The sequence below is a fragment of the Salvelinus sp. IW2-2015 genome, linkage group LG2, assembly GCF_002910315.2.
Source record: "Salvelinus sp. IW2-2015 linkage group LG2, ASM291031v2, whole genome shotgun sequence".
In the NCBI taxonomy this organism is placed as follows: domain Eukaryota; kingdom Metazoa; phylum Chordata; class Actinopteri; order Salmoniformes; family Salmonidae; genus Salvelinus; species Salvelinus sp. IW2-2015.
Window position 1 is genome coordinate 6,153,878 of NC_036839.1, and position 23,638 is coordinate 6,177,515.

General features: G+C 46.2%; 1 protein-coding gene across 1 annotated transcript in view; it reads left to right on the forward strand.

The window, feature by feature from the left end:
* The window catches only part of LOC111972072 (nck-associated protein 5-like), an 85,207-nt gene that overhangs the window by 14,878 nt on the left and 46,691 nt on the right, over window positions 1–23,638 (forward strand). Inside the window, exons 5-6 of the mRNA XM_023998916.2 lie at window positions 5,651–5,689; window positions 9,460–9,579. Of these exons, the coding sequence (XP_023854684.2) occupies window positions 5,651–5,689; window positions 9,460–9,579 (159 nt within the window). The remainder of the gene's footprint in view (window positions 1–5,650; window positions 5,690–9,459; window positions 9,580–23,638) is intronic.

Genomic DNA, 23,638 nt, shown 5'->3' on the forward strand with positions numbered 1-23,638 from the left:
CAACCAGCCAGTTCATCTTTGTCACCGGTAGCAACTCATCAGCTATCACAGTACCCTCCAAAAGGACCACTGTCTTCTGTAAGGATCTTAAGTCTAAAGTCACATTTCTACAGCATCTCTGCCCCCTACCAGCTCACACAGTCAGCAATGTGCGGTGCACTCAACATCACTCTTGACATCCCCAATTTTTTTTTGAATGATCAGCACGTTCTCTGAAACTAAACTACATAATTGCTCAATTATATAACTGAGATCAAGTAATAAGTTCAAGCCCTTCATGACATTCTGCTACCTTCATTCATATTGCATATTCAAGGCTACCAACTCAACAAAATGTTTTTTAACTGCGTGGAAGCGAACCGAGGGCCTCTCACATTAAAAGCCTTTTTCTTGAAAAGACAGGAGATTTCAACCAAGATAATAAATAGAGCAGTTAAAAAAAATTGCAATGGCAAGATGACATTGAAAAGGTAAAAGAGGAGACTTGACCAGGATCCAGTCTAAGTAAAAGATTTAATACAGAACTTTCGAAAGGTACAGGTAGTCATGAGAATGCAAAAGGCCTGATGGTAAAAAGGACTCTTCAAGGTGTCGAAAGCATTCCAAAGGGATGCTGGCCCATGTTGACTCCAATGCCTCCCACAGTTGTGTCAAGTTGGCTAGATGTCCTTTGGGTAGTGGACCATTCTTGATACACACGGGAAACTGTTGAGCGTGAAAACCCACCAGCGTTGCAGTGCTTGATACAAACCGGTGCGCCTGGCACTACATAACCCATTCTAAGGCACTTAAATATTTTTTCTTGCCCTTTCACCCTCTGAATGGACAATCCTATATCAGCGGGAAGTAGGTGTGTTGAGGGTGCTGCACCCCCCCCCAAAAAACCCCAATAATAATAATACAAAAATAGCACTAAGTAGTGCACTGGGCCTTTACTAGTACTGTATTAGCAGACCGATACAGCCGTATTTAGTGAGGGCAAAAACATTTTTCCTGCCCCCATGTCGACAAACAATTATTAACAACCTCCCCGCCAACTAAAACATCGCAGCAACCCCACACCCAAACATCTTCCTGGGGCTATGCACAATCCATGTTTCAAGGCTTAAAAATCCTTCTTTAATCTGTCTCCTCCCCTTCCCCTACACTGATTGAAGTGGATTTAACAAGTGACATCAATAAGGGATCATAACTTTCACCTGGATTCATATCGTGGAAAGAGCATGTGTTCTTAATGTTTTGTACACGTAGTGTAGTCATGAGAATGCAACATGGCTGACGGTAAAAAAGGCAAGTGGCAAAAAAATTGCTAATCATTTTTCTTTGTTTTAAGACATACATGCATCAGTACAGACGATGGTCGATATGATACTGATACAACATTCAATTGAACTATGAGAACAGTGAGACATTTTCTACTTTGGATACAGTGTGGTGTTCAGCAGCCTAAAGCCATTTCAAGGTTTGGATTGTCACGAGTTGAGGCCTCCATCTGGGTCAGCCTCCACAACAGGCAGGCGATAAAAGGTGTATAAGGGGATAACCTTGTAAAACCTGGAGTAACACATGTGCAAACTAATCCCCTAATTATCTCTCTCCCTCTGACCAACAAACACTAGAGTTTAACCATGGCTTAAGTAAGCACCTGTACTTAATGAGGGGTGTGGCCAATTTGCACCTACGCTGTTCCAATGCCTGGGCTGCGATCAGTACATAAAAATGTAATAGAAAAAATTTGAAAGGAAACGGTGCTGTAGTGAACGATCAGTTGAAAAACAGGGGGGGGGGTTGGGTTTGTGGGTTCAAAATGCAACGCTTCCCTTTAAATACGTCACTCGTTGCTTCAAGCCAAATCAAATCAAATGTATTTATATAGCCCTTCTTCATCAGCTGATATATCAAAGTGCTGTACAGAAACCCAGCCTAAAACCCCAAACAGCAAGCAATGCAGGTGTAGAAGCACGGTGGCTAGGAAAAACTCCCTAGAAAGGCCAAAACCTAGGAAGAAACCTAGAGAGGAACCAGGCTATGAGGGGTGGCCAGTCCTCTTCTGGCTGTGCCGGGTGGAGATTAAAACAGAACATGGCCAAGATGTTCAAATGTTCATAAATGACCAGCATGGTCGAATAATAATAATCACAGTAGTTGTCGAGTGTGCAACAGGTCAGCACTTCAGGAGTAAATGTCAGTTGGCTTTTCATAGCCGATCATTGAGAGTATCTCTACCGCTCCTCCTGTCTCTAGAGAGTTGAAAACAGCAGGTCTGGGACAGGTTGCTTGTCCAGTGAACAGGTCAGGGTTCCATAGCCGCAGGCAGAACAGTTGAAACTGGAGCAGCAGCACGGCCAGGTGGACTGGGGACAGCAAGGAGTCATCATGCCAGGTAGTCCTGAGGCATGGTCCTAGGGCTCAGGTCCTCCAAGAGAGAGAAAGAAAGAAAGAAAGAGAGAGAGAAAGAGAGAGAGAAAGAGAGAATTACAGAGAGCATACTTAAATTCACACAGGACACCGGATAAGACAGGAGAAATACTCCAGATATAACAGACTGACCCTAGCCCCCGACACATAAACTACTGCAGCATAAATACTGGAGGCTGAGACAGGAGGGGTCACAAGCCACACCCCAGCACATCCACCGAATGTAGGAAACGTATCTCAAAGTCTGTTCAAGAACGTTTTGGGAAAATGTGTCGTTCAGTACAAACCGTTCCGCAACTTAGCAAACGTTCAAGTGAACTGAATGCACCCCTGTTCTAAACACACACACACACACACACACACACACACACAATTCTTCAACTGTAGAAATGTAGATGATAGTATTAACGGGCGTCACACGGAGTTACTGGAAGTTCGGAGTTCCGACTGGGAAATTTCACTTGAACAACGCTCCAAGTCGTAATTACATGTGGGAAACTCAGAGAAAATGATCTTACCCGAGTTGCCGAGGTAGTGGCGTTTCACCACTGGCCTTTCACCACTGGCCTTTCACCTTTTCAACAAAAAGATTACAACAAATCCGTTTTTTAGAATTACAAACTTATCAATGCGGATAATGTAGCTAGTTTCACCATATTGTCAATGTTAAGCAAACAAGTTACCTTTCTTATTAGCAAAGTTAGCTTGCTTATCTAGATAGCTAAAATCGTATTGGTTCAATAATGACTCTGACTTTAATAGCACTTGAACACAGTCATGTCAGACTCACGACTTCTTAGCGACAGTTCGAAATTTACTGGGGTGGGTGGTCCAAAGTAGGGGACGGTTGTGTGTGTTTTTATTGGGCACAAAGGAGGGTGGTGCATTTTTCCCCCTGGTTTACATTCACCCTTTTGCAGGTTTTACTATATGTACTGAATTAAAATACAAATGTGTTCTTGCAACAATTTCAAAGATTTGACTTATTTACAGTTCACATAAGGAATTCAGTCAATTGAAATGAATTCATTAGGCCCTAATCTATGGATTTCACATGACAGGGCAGGGGTAAAGCCATGGGTCGATGTGGGAGGGCATAAGCCCATCCACTTGGCATCCAGGCCCACCCACTGGGGAGCCTAGCCCAGCCAATCAGAATGAGTTTTTACCCACAAAAGGGCTTTATTACAGATAGAAATACCTCTCAGCACCCCCACCCCCCTCAGACTATCCCGCAGTTGAAGAAGCCGGATGTGGAGGTCCTGGGCTGGTGTGGTTGCACGTGATCTATGGTTGTGAGGACAGTTGGACGTACTGGCAAATTCTCTAAAACAACGTGGAAGGCAGCTTATGGTGGAGAAATGAAAATTCGATTCTCTGGCAACTGCTCTGGTGGATATTTCTGCAGTCAGCATGCCAATTCCATCTATGGCATTATGTTGTGTGACAAAACTGCACATTTTAAAGTGGCCTTTAATTGTCCCCAGCACAAGGTGCACCTGTGTAACGATCATACCGTTTTATCAGCTTCTTGATATGCCACACCTGGTAGGTGGCTGTATTATCTTGGCAAAGGAGACATGCTCACTAACAGACATGTAAACAAATTTGTGCTAAACTATTTTGAGAAATACGCTTTTTCTGTGAATGGAAAATGTCTGGGATTTTTTTTTCATGAAACATGGGCCCAACACATTACATATGTTGCGTTTATATTTTTGCTCAGTGTAATTTATTCCATACTAGCCAAATTTCCTCATCTGCTTGCATGCGGCTCCCCTATATGAAGGTGTTTTGGTACTTCCCTTATGCAATTGACYACGCTTTACCGCGCACTAACTATGCTACAGCTCAATATAGTCTATCCTGCCCTCTCTCCACCGTTCATAGTGACAATGTGCTAACTAGCAATCACACCACATAAAATCCTTCAAAGCTGCACCAATTTTCAATTTTCAAAAGCGGAGAGGCCAGGTGAGTCATTGAGCATGAAAGAACAGTGAAGAGATGAGACACAGATCAACAAGCTACCCTCTTGATCTTGTTAAGGGACAGCACAATTACCCTACCTAGACGAGCCTACAACACCATATTGCAATGAATAATTGCATTATTGTTTTCAAGTGAGTACAAAATTATAGTCTAGGCTGTAATCTGAAGTGAAAATGTCATTTAAATAATTGCGCAAAGGCCCTGTGATTTGAACATTTAATTCCATTAATTTTGACAGTTTATAAGTTAGAATGCACTGTCTGTCTATATTTTACGTTCTGATACTGAGATGCACTGTGTGTCGCGGATCATCATTCTCCCAAGTCGTCCTATAATAATGTGGCCACCTATGCTCCTAGCAGGCCCAGTTATTCAGGAAGGCTTAACGCACACTCTGCTTCCTCTCCGTTCTGAGCGGCAATATAGCATCAACTTTATAGCATCAATTCTATAGCATAAAATCTGATTTCCACCTAGCTGATCATTGTCTGCCGCTGGCTCTTATCGTAGTGTAGGTCTAATGGAACAGGCAGGGAGAGTTAGGTCGTTCGTGGTGGTTGGCAAACCTTCTAGCCCTGAGTAGCTTCGACGGTGCCACAAAAGCATGCTGAAGTGGGAAAGTCGGTATCCACGTTTATAAACACAGGGTCGTTATTGTCGTTATAGTCATTGTTACTTGTGGTCGTATGTTATGTTGTTATATCGGAGGGGGAAGGTGTGAAGTAGTTTTTTACATTAGGGGGGGGTCGTGTAAAGAATTAAAATATGTTGGGGAGGGATGGTGCAAGGAGAGGGTCGTGTGAAAATATTTTTTACGTTGGGATGGGGGTGCATTTTATTTTTATGACACCTCAAGTTGGACCACCCGTGACCTGTCCCTTATTAGGAAGTTTCCCACGTCTGACGAGCATCTGAACACTCCATCAATATTGTTGATAATATTTAATGAAAATAACAAGTAGAGCCCTTGAAACGAACAACCAATTGAGACAACAATTAAAACATCGGGGGAAGTGAATAAACGTCCCGAGTGAAGATCTGCTTCTTCACACAAACGTTACACAACAAGCCTGGAAGAATCAAATCCAAATTGTATGAGTCACAAACACATATTTAGCAGATGTTGTTGTGCGTGAATGTTGACTGAATGTCGTCTTAACTTTTCTTTGAGAGTGTTGCTTATGCGACGTCTCTCTATTTCATTTACCTCTCTTCTCTCTTCCCCATCTTCCTCTTCAAGGTGGCCAATCAGGTGGTTCAAGCTCTCCTCACTCAAAAGGTTTGTCTTCGTTTTGTTTTGATTGAAGCATCGTTAAATAAGTCTTACCAAGTCTAATGGAGGCTATGAGAGAAATAACGGTGGAATGTCATAATGATATATAGTTGTGTACTAGGTAGCAAGTCATGTCTGGGTGTAACTGAAAGACCACATGCTCACTTTAGCTGTTGGTGTATGCTTGTCAAATTTCTGCGGACTTGCCACGTAGTCCATCGGCCAGCAGGCCAAATTTCACATATTTATCCACTTTGGGGTAGCAAAGTCTAACGATGATTTTCATTCAGGTCCATGTCTGTGGGCTATACAGTGCATTCGGAAAGTATTCAGACTCCTTGACTTTTCCCACATTTTGTTACGTGACAGCTTTATTCTAAAATTGATTCAATAGTTTTTCCCCCTCATCAATCTTCACACAATATCCCATAATGACAAGGCAAAAACAGATTATTCAATTTTTTTGCAAATGTACACAAATAAAAAACTTAAATATCACATTTACGTAAGTATTGAGAATCTTTACTCAATACTTTGTTAAAACACCTTTGGCAGTGGTTACAGCTTCGATTCTTCTTGGGTATGATGCTAAAAGCTTGGCACACCTGTATTTGGGGAGTTTCTCCCAATCTTCTCTGCAGAACCTCTCAAGCTCTGTCAGGTTGGAAGGGGAGCGTTGCTGCACAGCTATTTTCAGTTCTCTCCAGACATGTTTGTTCAGGTTCAAGTCCGGGCTCTGGCTGGGCCACGCAAGAACATTCAGGGACTTGTCCCGTAGCCATTCCTGCGTCGTCTTGGCTGTGTGCTTAGGGTTGTTGTCCTGTTGGAAGGTGAACCTTCGCCCCAGTCTGAGGTCTTGAGCGCTCTGGAGCAGGTTTTCATCAAGGATCTTCACTGTATGATGGTGCCAGGTTTCCTCCAGGCGTGACGCTTGGCTTTCAGGCCAAAGAGTTCAATATTGTTTTCATTAGACTAGAGAATCTTGTTTCTCATGGTCTGAGAGTCCATTATGTGCCTTTTTTCAAGCTCCAAGCGGGCTGTCATGTGCCTTTTACTGAGGAGAGGCTTCAGTCTGGCCACTCTACCATAAAGCTCTGATTGGTGGAGTGCTGCAGAGATGGTTGTCCTTCTGGAAGGTTCTCCCATCTCCACAGAGGTACACTTGAGCTCTGTCAGAGTGACCATTGGCTTCTTTGTCACCTCCCTGATCAAGGCCCTTCTCCCCCGATTGCTCAGTGTGGCCAGACGGCCAGCTCTAGGAAGAGTCTTGGTGGTTCCAAACTTCTTCCATTTAAGTACAGTACCAGTAAATATTTTGGACACATCTACTCATTCAAGGGTTTTTCTTTATTTTTACAATGTTATATATTGTAGAATAATAGTGAAGACATGAAAACTATGAAATAACACATACGGAATCATGTATTAACCAAAAAAGTGTTCATCTATTTTATATTTGAGATTCTTCAAATTAGCCACCCTTTGCCTTGATGACAACTTTGTAAACTCTTGGGATTTTCCCAACAAGCTTCACCTGGAATGCTTTTCCAACAGTCTTGAAGGAGTTCCCACATATGCTGAGCATTTGCTGGCTGCTTTTCCTTCGCTCTGCCGTCCAACTTATCCTAAACCTTCCCAATTGGGTTGAGGTCGGGGGATTGTGGATTCCAGGTCATCTGATGCAGCACTCCATCACTCTCCTTCTTGGTCAAATAGCTCTTGCACAGCCTGGAGGTGTGTTGGGTCATTGGCCTGTTGAAAACCAAATGATAGTCCCACAAAGCGCAAACCAGATGGGATGGCGTATCACTGCAGAATGCTGTGGTAGCCATGCTGGTTAAGTTTGCCTTGATTTCTAAATAAATGTTGTTGGAAGCCACTGTGTTCTTGGGGACCTTCAATGCTGCAAAAAAAAATTGATAACCTTCCCCAGATCTGTGCTTCGACACAATCTTGTCTTGGAGCTCTACGGACAATTCCTTCGACCTCATGGCTTGGTTTTTGCTCTGACATGAACTGTCAACAGTGGGACCTTACAGTTGAAGTTGGAAGTTTACATACACTTAGGATGGAGTCATTAAAATTCGTTTTTCAACCACTCCACAAATTTCTTGTTAACAAACTATAGTTTTGGCAGGTTGGTATGGACATCTACTTTGTGCATGACACAAGTCATTTTTCCAACAATTGTTTACAGACAGATTATTTCACTTATAAATCATTGTATCACAATCCCAGTGGGTCAGAAGATTTCATACACTAAATTGACTGTGCCTTTAAACAGCTTGGAAAATTCCAGAAAATTCTGTCATGGCTTTAGAAGCTTTGGAAGGAGGCATGATCCCAAGCATACTTCCAAAGTTTTCTGCTCTTTTGCATGTCAGTATTTCTACCTGCACATCATCATCTGCACATCTATCACTCCAGTGTTAATTTGCTAAATTGTATTTACTTCGCTACTATGGCCTATTTGTTGCCTTACCTCCTCATGCCATTTGCACACACTGTATATAGACTTTCGTTTTTTCCCATTGTGTTAATGACTGTACACTTGTTTATTCCATGTGTAACTCTGTGTTGTTGTTTGTGTCGCACTGCTTTGCTTTGTCTTGGCCAGGTCGCAGTTGTAAATGACAACTTGTTCTCAACTGATTGTTATTATTTGACCCTGCTGGCCATCTATGAACATCTGAACATCTTGGCCATGTTCTGTTATAATCTCCACCCGGCACAGCCAGAAGAGGACTTGCCACCTCTCATAGCCTGGTTCCTCTCTAGGTTTCTTCCTAGGTTCTGGCCTTTCTAGGGAGATTTTCCTAGCCACCGTGCTTCTACACCTGCATTGCTTGCTGTTTGGGGTTTTAGGCTGATTTTCTGTACAGCACTTTGTGACATCAGCTGATGTAAGAAGAACTTTATAAATACATTTGATTGAACTTAGCTACCTGCTTAAATAAAGGTGAAAAAAATGGATGTGTTCCTGTGGATGTATTTCAAGGCCTACCTTCAAACTCAGTGCCTCTTTGCTTGACATCATGGGAAAATCTAAAGAAATCAGCCAAGAACCCTTGGGAGCAATTTCCAAACGCCTGAAGGTATCACGTTCATCTGTACAAACAAAAGTACGAAAGTATAAACACCATGAGACCACGCATCTGTCATACTGCTCAGGAAGGAGACGCATTCTGTCTCCTAGAGATGAACATACTGTACTTTGGTGCAAAAAGTGCAAATCAATCCCACAACACTCAGCAAGGAAGAAGCCACTGCTCCAAATCCGCCATGAGAAAGCCAGACTATGGTTTGCAACTGCACATGGGGACAAAGATCTTACTTTTTAAAGCAAAGAGTCACTGAGTTTGAAGGTAGGCCTTGAAATACATCCACAGGTACACCTCCAATTGACTCAAATGATGTCAATTAGCCTATCAGAAGCTTCTAAAGCCATGACATAATTTTTGGGAATTTTCCAAGCTGTTTAAAGGTTCAGTCAACTTAGTGTATGTAAACTTCTGACCCACTGGAGTTGTGGTACAGTGAATTATAAGTGAAATAATTTGTGTGTAAACAATTGTTGGATAAATTACTTGTGTCATGCACAAAGTAGATGTCCTAACCGACTTTCCAAAACTATATTTTTTTTTAACAAGAAATGTGTGGAGTGGTCCAACCTAAGTGTATGTAATCTTACGACTTCAACTGTATAATTATAAAGCTGGTTTATACTGTGCAAAGTGTAACCAACCATTATTGTGTTTATGTGGGTGAATCTCCAGGACCTGAAGGAGGAGTGTGTGAAGCTGAGGACACGCGTGTTTGACTTGGAGCAGCAGAACCGCATACTGAGCGTTCTGTTCCAGCAGCGGGTCAAAACATCCACCAACCCTATCTCTCAGGTAGGCTGGCTTGGCATAGACTGGATAAAGACAAATATTGACCAGTTATAAGCATGCTATAATCGCATTTGAGCAGATTCATGGGTTTATAATAACATTACAAGTTGATGACCTTGAACGTGTAGTCTAGAATTGGTAAATACATTTTTTGACTAGTCATTTTGACTTTAAAGTAATGATATATAGCCACTGGTTATTGAAGACTATGACTTACAAAAGTCTCATGAGCTTAGTTCTACTGTCTTACCACAGCATAACTCAAAAAATTGTATTGTTTTACTTTCTTGTTTGTAAACAATATAATTGTAAACAAACACTGTATAGCTTCAAAACATGGGTAGAACTGTTATTTTGAGCTCATGGATAGTCAAAGCTTTCATCCATAGCGCTGTCTTTGAATTTAAGAGCTGTTCCATTTCTCTAGCCCCATACCTTTGCTGTTTACCGAAACAAGTTTTGTTTCAAATCTCAGATTGTGCCTTTAAAGAGAGATACAGAGAAGGTATTCTTCAAGAGCAATAACATATCAATGCACATTCCACCATAGAACCGTACTTGTCTACTTCAAATTCACTATGAATCTTAAGAATAGGTTTAATGAGTAATATCTAATTAAGTAAGTTATAATAAATACAGAATACTTATGTCATGAAATTATATTTCTGAATGATTGATTATTACAGTGTTATGACAGCCAATTATCTCGTTATTTGTCCTATTAGATATTCAAAAGGAGCATGCTGTTGATTTCAAGTGAGCTACAGGCATGTCCAAAACAGATGATACCCAACCTCTACTGCCTTGAACAGCTGAAGCCTATGACACACGAAGCAATCTGGATGCAATTTGCGTTGCTTGCAACATAGTTGCATCTGGGTTACTCAGTGTGTCACCCCCCCCCCCCCCCCCCCCCCNCCCCCCCCAAAATTGAGATATAAATCAATCCTATTTCACACAACTGACTGTACAGCAATGTCCAATCAGTGAGCGTGTGGAACTCCGACCCAGTTGTCATGTCAACACAGGTGTCAATGCTGCTGCAAACCATGACAAAACAGACATGCCAAATGGGAAATGTATGAACAATTCTGGACACCATGGCCAGTCGGGGTTTATGTAAATGATCTGGCATTCAATAAATGTCATTTTAAAAGTGAACCCAGATCTTTCTCTGTCCAGTTTCAACAGAAATGCTCCAACATGAACTGCACTAGCTAGCTAGTTTGGTAAAACATGGTTGGCAAATAGGCAGCATTTTGGCTTAATTGATGCTGTTCTAAATTACCAAACGTTTGATACACAAATCATTTATGAAACCATGATGTGATGTATTACAGGATTGCATGTTGCATGCAATTTGAAATGCATTTGAAATGCTTCGTGTATCAGCAAAGTTGCTTGAGATCATGTCACATGCAACTTTCATCTGGAACAGAAATTGCATCCAAATTGCATTCTGTCATCTAAGAGTATTGCTGACCTAAAGAATTATAGGAGCTACTTTGTTAATACCGTAATGTTCAACGTAGACAGACACTATTCATATATTCGTCTCGCGGGGGATTCAGCACATCTACTCCCTGTGTAGTGTTGCACAGTGTTTTGACATCTACAGTATGGTGGGTCGTTCATCTCTTTGCAAAGCCATGAACAGTAGTAGGAGGCTGCACAGATCCACCAGGGAGTAAGAACCTTGGGAGATTAGCCTGTTGCTATTTCATCTGAAGAAAAAAAATATTACAATAGAGAGAGAAAATGACAGATAAAAATAATGATATTAATCAAGTCTCTTTCTAGTTATTCTCAACCAAAAAATGTCCTCACTTCAAATGGTCATGGTTTGAACATAGCATAGAACATTTATGAAATGTATGAATCCCCTGCCAGTTCATTAAGTCTACTGTATGCTTACAAGTGCAGTAAGACGTCGTTCCACATCCCTGGCCTTTTCTATAAAGGTCAAATGTACCAACTTGCCAAGAGTGCAACTGACTGGACTTCTTCCTGCCAGAGATCAGTGGCTGCATGGAGTTGTATTGGTACAGATCTGACAGAGTACAATATTTGTTACCATAGTACAAGATTCAAGTGGGATTAGACATAGCCATGGGAAGTTGTTTTGAGTAGGGGTGCTTTATAATAAAGCATTCCATGCGTCTACGCAGACTAACAATAAAAAATAACTCCTAATGTGATGAGTAGCCTAAGCATAGGACACGATTCAGTAACAGTATCACTGCAGCCTCAATTAATGTAACACGTGGCTGTTTGCAAAAAAAAGCCTTTTTGCGAACAGTGAGCACATTTCTTTGTACTGCTTAATTACAACAGGTGTGTGTGAGAGAGAGAAGGCAAAAACTAGAGGGGTGTTGTAACTAAATGAGTAAACAAAAGATTGTACCTAATAAAACTGAGCACAAAAATAAAACAGTTTTAGGACCATGGACAGCTATGCGAGCCATCACGGAAAAAAGCACTGATCCAGCACTTGATCCAGTACCGGCAGGGCCGAGCCCTGTTGCTTGCTAGTGGGCTACGTGTTTGACATGGGCCGGAGAAGGCCCGCGAGCCGAGGGCGAGAGAATGCCATGCCCCATATTTGGTATTGTTCTTATTTCCTTTTCACCAAGTTTAGAATTGTAAACTAATACAAAATAGAACTGGGAGACTACTGCGAGCACTGCTCCAGATCACTTGATATCTACCACAAGGGGGAGAGAAGAGAAGAGGGAGAGAGAGGGGGAGAGGGACAGAGAGGGGGAGAGGTACAGAGAGGAGGGAGAGAGAGAGATCCGAATCAACTTAAACTAAACTGTCTATCATACAGAAGAGCATGTGTACGACTCCAAACCCCCACAACTGAATAGATGAGAGCATAAATCATGAGCTCACTGCTTACAAAACAGAGCCGAGAGCTCTCCATGCAGAATCATGCCGTTGCCATCCAACTAAATGCAGAAAAGTGGACTGACTCACTTATCACTGGAAGCACCGAAGCACTCCTCCCAATTGCTCAACAAACCACAACACAACAACTGCGTTCAAGAACAGAAAAGGCACAGTTGATTCATTTCAGTAGCACCACACAATCCACAAGCTATTGCCCATGGCGCACAAGAGTAGCCAACACATTAACATTGCAATAATATGACATATTGTAACGCAGCAAAAAACAATTCATACATCTCCGAAAAGCATTGAATAAAGAAAATTCACTTCGCGGCGGCAGCTTATTAACCCCCTGTAGTCCAAGAGCCACGGCTGCATTTCTACTAAGCTAACATATTGTTGGTCATACCAAGGATAATTTAGCTATTTGATTTTGAATTTCACTTTTGAACGTGGGAGTTGCGTGTGATATCAGAATTCGCTCACTGGTCCAAAATGTGATAGTTATCCAACAGGACAGTGAACCCGCACTGCTCTTAAACCAAGGCATGATGCCTGCTAATTATCTATAGGTTGTTTCAACTTGTCAATTTTTACATGATTGTCTAACGACAGTTTGAAATGAGGTGAGTTCCGCCTCTTTTTTAATTCACAGAAGCAGCCCATTTCACTGTGGTTGAATACTTATATTTGAGGCTTGCTATGCTAATGTAAAGCGAGGATTAGCTAGATGAGCCGGACAAACTTCTCTCTTCGATGAGAGGGCAACGGCCCCAGCACTCCACCAGTGTTTCCTCAGGTCAAGTATGCTGACATTTGGTCATCACAGAACGTGCCCAACTTTTCTCCGCTGGCGCAATGCCAGCGTGCTCAGCCCTCTCCTGTATTCCCTGTTCACCCATGACTGCGTGGCCATGCAGGCCTCCAACTCAATCATCAAGTTTGCAGACGACACTACAGTGGTAGGCTTGATTACCAACAACGACGAGACGGCCTACAGGGAGGAGGTGAGGGCCCTCGGAGTGTGGTGTCAGGAAAATAACCTCACACTCAATGTCAACAAAACAAAGGAGATGATCGTGGACTTCAGGAAACAGCAGAGGGAGCAGCCCCCTATCCACGGTGACGGGACAGTAGTGGAGAAGGTGGACAGTTTTAAGTTCCTCGGTGTACACATCACGGACAAACTGAAATGGTCCACCCACACAGACAGCGTGGTGAAGAAGGCGCAGCAGTGCCTCTTCAACCTCAGGAGGCTGAAGAAATTTGGCTTGTCACCAAAAACACTCACAAACTTTTACAGATGCACAATCGAGAGCATCCTGTCAGGCTGTATCACCGCCTGGTAAGGCAACTGCTCCGCACACAACCGGAAGGCTCTCCAGAGGGCAGTGAGGTCTGCACAATGCATCACCGGGGGCGAACTACCTGCCCTCCAGGACACCTACACTACCCGATGTCACAGGAAGGCCAAAAAGATCATCAAGGACAACAACCACCCGAGCCACTGCTTGTTCACCCCGCTATCATCCAGAAGGCGAGGTCAGTACAGGTGCATCAAAGCGGGGACCAAGAGACAGAAGCTGTTTTTCAATCTCAAGGCCATCAGACTGTTAAACAGCCATCACTAACATTGAGTGGCTGCTGCCAACATACTGACTCATCTCTAGCCACTTTAATAATGAAAAAATTTATGTAATAAATGTATCACTAGCCACTTTAAACAATGCCACTTTATATAATGTTTACATACCCTACGTTACTCATCTCATATGTATATACTATACTCTATACCATCTACTGAATCTTGCTTATGCCGTTCGGCCATCGCTCATTCATATAATTTTATGTACATATTCTTATTCATTCCTTGGTTGACGAAGTAGTAATTGTTACTATTGTTACTAATTCATACTATGGTTTCTACCAGCCAAGAGTTGGCTTAATATGACCATGTTAACACACCCTTTTCTCAGTTAGCGTCACTTAGTGCAAGGCCAATTGTCACCTACATTTTACAATTTGAGAATTTTGTCGTGCTGTTGCTACTTCTGTGAATGTCTGTGTCTGAACATTGCATCCAAAAGAAACTGTTCACATTGAGGACATAACATTGTAAAGACTGTGTTTGTGCAAAATGTTTCTCCAAAAAAACTATGTGGTCAGTTCAGTCAATTCGTCGGGGCATGGACTATAGAAGGTGTCTAAGGATTCTAAAGGGATGCTGGTCCATGTTGACTCCAATGCCTCCCACAGTTGTGTCAAGTTGGCTGGATGTCCTTTGGGTGGTGGACCATTCTTGATACACACGGGAAACTGTTGAGCGTGAAATAACCAGCAGCTTTTTGTTCTTGACACAGTCCTTGTCTCAATTATCTCAAGGCTTAAAATTCCTTCTTTAACTTGTCTCCTCCCCTTCATCTACACTGATTGAAGTGGATTTAACAAGTGACATCAATAAGGTATCATAGCTTTCACCTGGATTCACCTGGTCAGTCTATGTCATGGAAAGAGTAGATGTTCTTAATGTTTTGTATATTCAGTGTATACTTCCATAATTTAAAAACTGGTACTGGGCTACTGTAGTAGTGTAATATTTGATACATATGCATGTCATATATACCTCACATGCAACTCGTAATAAGACTATGGAATTAGCCTATTAAAATGTTTACCTGACTCCATTAAGATTATTTAGCAATATGCAAGAGAATATAGTTGAGTTACAGTAATAGGAAATCAAGAAAGGTCCGACAATGGAATTCTAAATACAAATAGATTTAATATAATTGTAAAATGTATGGATTCACATACAAGGCATACCGCTTACGTTACAAAGCATTAACACGCATTAAAAGGCTTTTTCTAGGCATGATCAGACAGAGAGAGAGACAAATAATCCATGGCTTGTGCGATGGCCCATAGCTCTTGGGGGATCGATAGAAAGAGAGAGTATATCTCACCACAGCAGGTCAGTAACAAAGAAAGAGGGAGAAACAATGAAGRTAAGACCCTTTTATAACCATGTTACCATGTTTAGATTCAAAATCTGAGTTGTTGACCAATAACATTAATGTTSAGTTAGTTTATATTTACATATTGTTAATTCCATTGCTTTACTTGGATTTGTGTGTACTGGGTTTATGTTGTAAAATTGTTAGATATTACTGCARGGTTGGAACTAAAAACACAAGCATTTCGCAACACCCACAATAACATCTGCTAAACACTTGTATGTGACCAAAACAATTTGATGTGATTTGAACTTCCAGTCAGACAGCTGACCTACAGGATGTAAATACAACAGAACCTCTGCTTCTTCGACGTGTGGCAAGAGGGGTTGGTGAGATAATGCAAAGAAGGCTYAATTCCTGAGAAGACGATAAATCCCTTTGCATGGTGTTGATATGATTCACTTCGGAGGCTGGGCCGCCCTACACTACCTTCAGACTAGTCTTCTGGGCATCCTAGATCAAAACAATTGACATGTGCGTGCTCGTGAGAGTCTCACCTTTCGATGMRGGGGTAATTATTAGTCTGCAGCGGACGCTACAGTCGTGTTCATGAGAAGACCGATTTTTGGGATGTCTCCTGGTCTGACAAACATCGCTGAAGCTCTGCCACCTTCCAGATGTGCAGAGGCCGACATCGGCGGATGKTGTGGATTGAGACGCAGCCCATGCAAAAAAAAACTGATATCTCTAGCTTAAACAGACAGATTTTGATMGARATTTTTGTAATATGCCAATCAGATTTCCACGGTGGCACAGACATCGACTAGRTTGGTCTTACCTCGTGCTGCAGGGCCAGGTGTGCCAGCAGTCATAAAAACACAAAAAGTGACCTTGCTCTCTAGTTGYGTTTCTTTTTCTGCGTCAATTGTGGTTTTCTTTTTACTTTCTGATATCCCCACCCCTTTCTAGTCGAATCGTCTTTCCTCTTCTGATTGCACCAGATCCACTGCTTCAAATAACTTGTGTCCCCACCTGAGTTCTCATACTCCAGCACTTCAGCATCTTGAGGCCGATTTGGGTAGCTCATGCCGGCACCTTGGTCATAAATGGAATCAGTCTTAATTAATATTAGGCTGTCATTGTTACTTTTTTWWATTTTTWWTTTATTTCACCTTTATTTAACCAGGTAGGCCAGTTGAGAACAAGTTCTGATTTACAAATGCGACCATGCCAAGATAAAGCAAAGCAGTGCGACATAAACAACAACACAGAGTTACACATAAACAAACGTACAGTCAATAACACAAAATAAAATAAAAATAGAAAGATCTATGTACAGTGTGTGCAAATGTAGAAGAGTAGAGAGGTAAGGCAATAAATAGGCCATAGAGGCGAAATAATTACAATTTAGCTGTCACGCCCTGGCCTTAGTTATCTTTGTTTTCTGTAATATTTTGGTTAGGTCAGGGTGTGACAGGGGGGATGTTTGTGTATAGTTGTCTCGTCTGGGGGGTTGGTATGCGTATAGGGGGTTTTTAGAGTGTATGGGTTTATGTTGAGTGTAGGTGCTAGGTAAGTCTATGGTTGCCTGAATGGTTCTCAGAGACAGCTGTCATTCATTGTCTCTGATTGGGAGCCATGTTTAAGGCAGCCATAGGCAGTAGCTTTTGTGGGTAATTGTCTATGTCTATGTTGCATGTGTGCCGTAGTTTGATTAGCTTCACGATCGTTTGCTGTTTTTGTTCATTTGTAAGTGTTTGTTCATTAAAGAAGATGTATTCATATCACGCTGCGCCTTGGTCCTCTCTTCAAAGTTACGACGATCGTGACAGAATACCCACCAAATCGGACCAAGCAGCGTGAATCAAGGGCAGCAGCAGCGAAACGCACGATTATAGGAATTGGGAGGAAATTCTGGACAGCGGAGGACCCTGGGCACAACCGGGAATATCGCCGCCCAAAGCTGAGCTGGAGGCAGCGAAAGCAGAGAGCGGCGGTATGAGGAGGCAGCACGGAAGCAGGAGAAGGATCTGGGCTATACAACTGGGAGGAGATCGACAGGTGGGCGATCGACCCAAGGAGAGTGCCGGAGCCCGCCTGGGATTCGATGGAGCAATGTGCGGAGGGATACCGGCGAATGGAGGCAGCACGACGAAGCGGTAGGAAGCCTGTAAATCAAGCCCAAAAATGTATTGGGGGGGGGGGGGATAAAGGGTAGTGTGGGAAGTCAGGTAGGAGACTGCCGCAACTTCCGATCTTACCGTGGAGAGCGAGAGTACGGGCAGACACCGTGTTATGCGGTAGAGCGCACGGTGCTCCTGTATGTGTGCATAGCCCGGTTCGGTACATTCCAGCTCCACGTATCGGCGGGCTAGATTGAGCATTGAGCCAGGTGCCATGAAAGCCGGCTCAACGCGTCTGGTCTCCAGTGCGTCTCCTCGGGTCGAATCATGGCACCAGCCTTACGCATGGTGTCCCTGTTCGCCAACACAGCCAGTGCGGGTTATTCACCTCCCCGCACTGGTCGCTACGGGGAGCAATTCACCCAGGTAAGGTTGGGCAAGGCTTCAGTGCTCAAGGGAGCCAGTACGCAGCACGTCCGGTATATCCGGCGCCACCTCCCCGCCCCAGCCCAGTAACCCAGTGCAACACACGCCCCAGGCTTCCTGTGCGTCTCCAGAGCCCTGTTCCTCCTCCACGCACTAGCCCTGTGGTGCGTGTCTCCAGCCGGTACCACCAGTTCCGGCACCACGCACCAAGCCTCCTGTGTGTCTCAAGAGCCCTGTTCCTCCTCCACGCACTAGCCCTTTGGTGCGTGGTCTCCAGCCCGGTACCACCAGTTCCGGTACCACGCACCAAGCCTCCTGTGCGTCTCCAGAGTCCTGTGCGTCTGTTGCTCCTCCCGCACTAGCCTTAAGGTGCGTGTCCTTAGCCCGGTACCTCCAGTTCCGGTACCACGCACCAGGCCTACTGTGCGGCTCAGCCGGCCAGAGTCTGCCGTTGCCCAGTGCCGCCTGCACTGTCCGTCTGCCCAGAGCCGTCAGAGCTGCCCGTCTGTCCCGAGCCGTCAGAGCTGCCCGTCTGTCCCGAGCCGTCAGAGCTGCCCCGTCTGTCCCGAGCCGTCAGACCTGCCCGTCTGTCCCGAGCCGTCAGACCTGCCGTCTGTCCGAGCCGTCAGAGCTGCCCGTCTGTCCCGAGCCGACAAGAGCTGCCCGTCTGTCCCGAGCCGCTAGAGGAGACAGGAGCAGCCAGAGCCGTCCGCCAGACAGGAGCAGCCCAGAGCCCGTCCGCCAGACAGGAGCAGCCAGAGCCGTCCGCCAGACAGGAGCAGCCAGAAGCCGTCCCCAGACAGGAGCAGCCAGAGCCGTCCGCCAGACGGAGCAGCAGAGCCGTCCGCCAGACAGAGGAAACGCAGCCAGAGCCGTCCGCCAGACGGATCAGCAGAGCGTCCGCCAGACATGCCAGCAGTCGCCAGCCAGCCAGGATCTGCCAGAGCCGCCAGCCAGCCAGGAATGCCAGAGCCGCCGCACCACCAGGTTCTGCAGAGCCGCCAGCCAGGATCTGCCAGAGCCGCCAATCAGCCAGGATCTCCCAGAGCCGCCAATCAGCCAGATCTGCCAGACGCCGCAATCAGCCAGGATCTGCCAGAGCCGCCAGTCACGCAGGAATGCCAGAGCCGCAGCCAGCCAGGATCTGCCAGAGCCGCCAGCCAGGCCAGGTTCTGCAGAGCCGCAGCCAGCCAGGATCTGCCAGAGCCGCCAATCAGCCAGGATCTGCCAGAGCCGCAGTCAGCCAGAATTTGCCAGAGCCACCAAGAGGGTATTAACTATGTGGAGTGGGGCCACGTCCCGCACCCGAGCCGCGCCTGTGAAGGCCCACCCGGACCCTCCCCTTTGTTCAGGTTTTGCGGCCGGAGTCCGCACTTTGGGGGGGGGGGGGGGGGGGGTACTGTCACGCCCTGGCCTTAGTTATCTTTGTTTTCTGTAATATTTTGGTTAGGTCAGGGTGTGACAGGGGGGATGTTTGTGTATAGTTGTCTCGTCTGGGTGGTTGTATGGTATAGGGGTTTTGGTAGAGTGTATGGGTTTATGTGAGTGTAGGTGTCTAGGTAAGTCTATGGTTGCCTGAATGGTTCTCAGAGACAGCTGTCATTCATTGTCCTTGATTGGGAGCCATGTTTAAGGCAGCCATAGGCAGTAGGCTTTTGTGGGTAATTGTCTATGTCTATGTTGCATGTGTGCACGTAGTTGATTAGCTTCACGATCGTTTGCTGTTTTTGTTCTTTGTAAGTGTTTGTCTTCATTAAGAAGATGTATTCATATCACGCTGCGCCTTGGTCTCTCTTCAAAGTTACGACGATCGTGACAGAATTACCCACCAAACTCGGACCAAGCAGCGTGAATCAAGGCAGCAGCAGCGAACGCACGATTATAGGAATTGGGAGAATTCTGGACAGCGGAGGACCCTGGGCCACAACCGGAGGAATATCGCCGCCCCAAAGCTGAGCTGGAGGCAGCGAAAGCAGAGAGGCGCGTATGAGGAGGCAGCACGGAAGCAGGAGAAGGATCTGGGCTATACAACCTGGGAGGAGATCGACAGGTGGGCGATCGACCCAAGGAGTGCCGGAGCCCGCCTGGGATTCGATGGAGCAATGTGCGGAGGGATACCGGCGAATGGAGGCAGCACGACGAAGCGGTAGGAAGCCTGTAAATCAAGCCCAAAAATGTATTGGGGGGGGGGGGGATAAAGGGTAGTGTGGCGAAGTCAGGTAGGAGACCTGCGGCAACTTCCCGATCTTACCGTGGAGAGCGAGAGTGACGGCAGACACCGTGTTATGCGGTAGAGCGCACGGTGTCTCCTGTTTGTGTGCATAGCCCGGTTGGTACATTCCAGCTCCACGTATCGCCGGGCTAGATGAGCATTGAAGCAGGTGCCATGAAGCCGGCTCAACGCGTCTGGTCTCCAGTGCGTCTCCTCGGGTCGGCATACATGGCACCAGCCTTACGCATGGTGTCCCCTGTTCGCCAACACAGCCCAGTGCGGGTATTCACCTCCCCGCACTGTCGGGCTACGGGAGCATTCAACCAGGTAAGGTTGGGCAGGCTCAGTGCTCAAGGGAGCCAGTACGCCAGCACGGTCCGGTATATCCGGCGCACCTCCCCGCCCAGCCCAGTACCACCAGTGCCAAACCACGCACCAGGCTTCCTGTGCGTCTCCAGAGCCCTGTTCCTCCTCCACGCACTAGCCCTGGTGGTGCGTGTCTCCAGCCCGGTACCACCAGTTCCGGCACCACGCACCAAGCCTCCTGTGTGTCTCAAGAGCCCTGTTCCTCCTCACAGCACTAGCCCTTTGGTGCGTGTCTCCAGCCCGGTACCACCAGTTCCGGTACCACGCACCAAGCCTCCTGTGCGTCTCCAGAGTCCTGTGCGTCCTGTTGCTCCTCCCCGCACTAGCCTTAAGGTGCGTGTCCTTAGCCCGGTACCTCCAGTTCCGGTACCACGCACCAGGCCTACTGTGCGCCTCAGCCGGCCAGAGTCTGCCGTCTGCCAGTGCCGCCTGCACTGTCCGTCTGCCCAGAGCCGTCAGAGCTGCCCGTCTGTCCGAGCCGTCAGAGTGCCGGTCTGTCCGAGCCGTCAGAGCTGCCCGTCTGTCCGAGCCGTCAGACCTGCCCGTCTGTCCCGAGCCGTCAGACCTGCCCGTCTGTCCCGAGCCGTCAGAGCTGCCCGTCTGTCCCGAGCCGTCAGAGCTGCCCGTCTGTCCCGAGCGCTAGAGACGGAGCAGCCAGACGTCCGCACAAAAAGACAGGAGCAGCCAGAGCGTCCGCCAGACAGAGCAGCCAGAGCCGTCCGCCAGACAGGAGCAGCCAGAGCCGTCCGCCAGACAGGAGCACCAGAGCCGTCCGCCAGACAGGAGCAGCCAGAGCCGTTCCGCAGACAGGAACAGCCAGAGCGTCCGCCAGACAGATCAGCCAGAGCCGTCCGCCAGACATGACCAGCCAGTGCCGCCAGCCAGCCGGATCTGCCAGAGCCGCAGCCAGCCAGGAATGCCAGAGCCGCCAGCCAGCCAGGTTCTGCCAGAGCGCCAGCCAGGGGATTGCCAGAGCCGCCAATCAGCCAGGATCTGCCAGAGCCGCCAATCAGCCAGGATCTGCCAGAAGCCGCCAAGATCAGCCAGGATCTGCCAGAGCCGCCAGTCAGCCAGGAATGCCAGAGCCGCCAGCCAGCCAGGATGCTGCCAGAGCGCGCAGCAGCCAGGTCAGCCAGCAGCTGCGCAGCAGACCGCCAATCAGCCAGTCTGCAGAGCCGCCAGTCAGCCAGAATTTGCCAGAGCCAAAGCGGGTATTAACTATGGTGGAGTGGGGGCCACGTCCCGCACCCGAGCCGCCGTAGGAAGGCCCACCCGGACCTCCCCTTCTGTGTCAGGTTTTGCGGCCGGAGTCCGCACCTTTGGGGGGGGGGGGGGGGGGTACTGTCACGCCCTGGCCTTAGTTATCTTTTTTTCTGTAATATTTTGGTTAGGTCAGGGTGTGACAGGGGGATGTTTGTGTATAGTTGTCTCGTCTGGGGTGGTTGTATGGTATAGGGGTTTTGGTAGAGTGTATGGGTTTGTGTTGAGTGTAGGTGTCTAGGTGTCTAGGTAAGTCTATGGTTGCCTGAATGGTTTTCAATCAGAGACAGCTGTCATTCATTGTCTCTGATTGGGAGCCATATTTAAGGCAGCCATAGGCAGTAGGCTTTTGTGGGTAATTGTCTATGTTGGCATGTGTGCACGTAGTTTGATTAGCTTCACGATCGTTTGTTGTTTTGTTCGTTTGTAAGTGTTTGTCTTCATTAAAGAAGATGTATTCATATCACGCTGCGCCTTGGTCCTCTCTTCACAAGTTACGACGATCGTGACATTAGCATTAACACTGGAGTGATAGATTTGCAGAGAATTTGCAGAGCAAGTTGAGATACTGGGGTGCAAAAGAGCAAGAGGATAAGTAACAATATGGGGATGAGGTAGTTGGGTGTGCTATTTACAGATTGGCTGTGTACAGGTACAGGGATCGGTAAGCTGCTCTGACAGCTGATGCTTAAAGTTAGAGAGGGATATATAAGACTCCAGCTTCAGTGATTTTTGCAATTTGTTCCAGTCATTGGCAGCAGAGAACTGGAAGGAAAGGCGGCCAAAGGAAGTGTTGGCTTTGGGAATGACCAGTGAAATATACCTGCTGGAGCGCGTGCTACAGGTGGGTGTTGCTATGGTGACCAGTGAGCTGAGATAATGCGGGGCTTTACCTAGCAAAGACTTTTGGGGGTTTGGCGACGAATATGTAGTGAGGGCCAGCCAACGAGACAATACAGGTCGCAGTGGTGGATAGTATATGGGGCTTTGGTGACAAAACAGTTTGCTGATTAGGGTGTTGGAGGCTATTTTGTAAATGACATCGCCGAAGTCAAGGATCGGTTGGATAGTCAGTTTTACGAGGGTATGTTTGGCAGCATGAGTGAAGGAGGCTTTGTTGTGAAATAGGAAGACGATTCTGGATTTAAATTTGGATTGGAGATGCTTAATGMGAGTCTGGAAGGAGAGTTTACAGTCTAACCAGACACCTAGGTATTTGTAGTTGTCCACYTATTCCAAGTCAGAGCCGTCAAGAGTWGTGATGCTGGACGGGCGGGCAGGTGCAGGCAGRGATCYYTTGAAYAGCATGCACTTAGTTTTACTAGCATTTAAAAGTAGTTGGAGGCCACGGAAGGAGTGTTGTACGGCATTGAAGCTCATTTGGAGGTTTTTTAGCACAGTGTCCAAAGAACGGCCCGATGTATGCAGAATGGTGTCGTCTGCGTAGAGGTGGATCAGAGAATCACAAGCAGCAAGAGCGACATCATTGACATATACAGAGAAAAGAGTCGGCCCGATAATTGAACCCTGTGGCACCCCCATAGAGACTGCCAGAGGTCCGGACAATAGGCCCTCCGATTCGACACACTGAACTCTATCTGAGAAGTAGTTGGTGAACCAGACTAGGCAGTCATTTGAGGAACCAAGGCTATTGAGTCTGCCGATAAGAATGCGGTGATTGACAGAGTCGAAAGCCTTGGCCAGGTCGTTGAAGACGGCTGCACATACTGGTCTTTTATCAAAAGCATGTGATCTAGAATCGTTTAGGCCTTGAGCGTGGCTGAAGTGCACCCATGACCAGCTCAAACCAGATTGCATAGAGGAGAAGT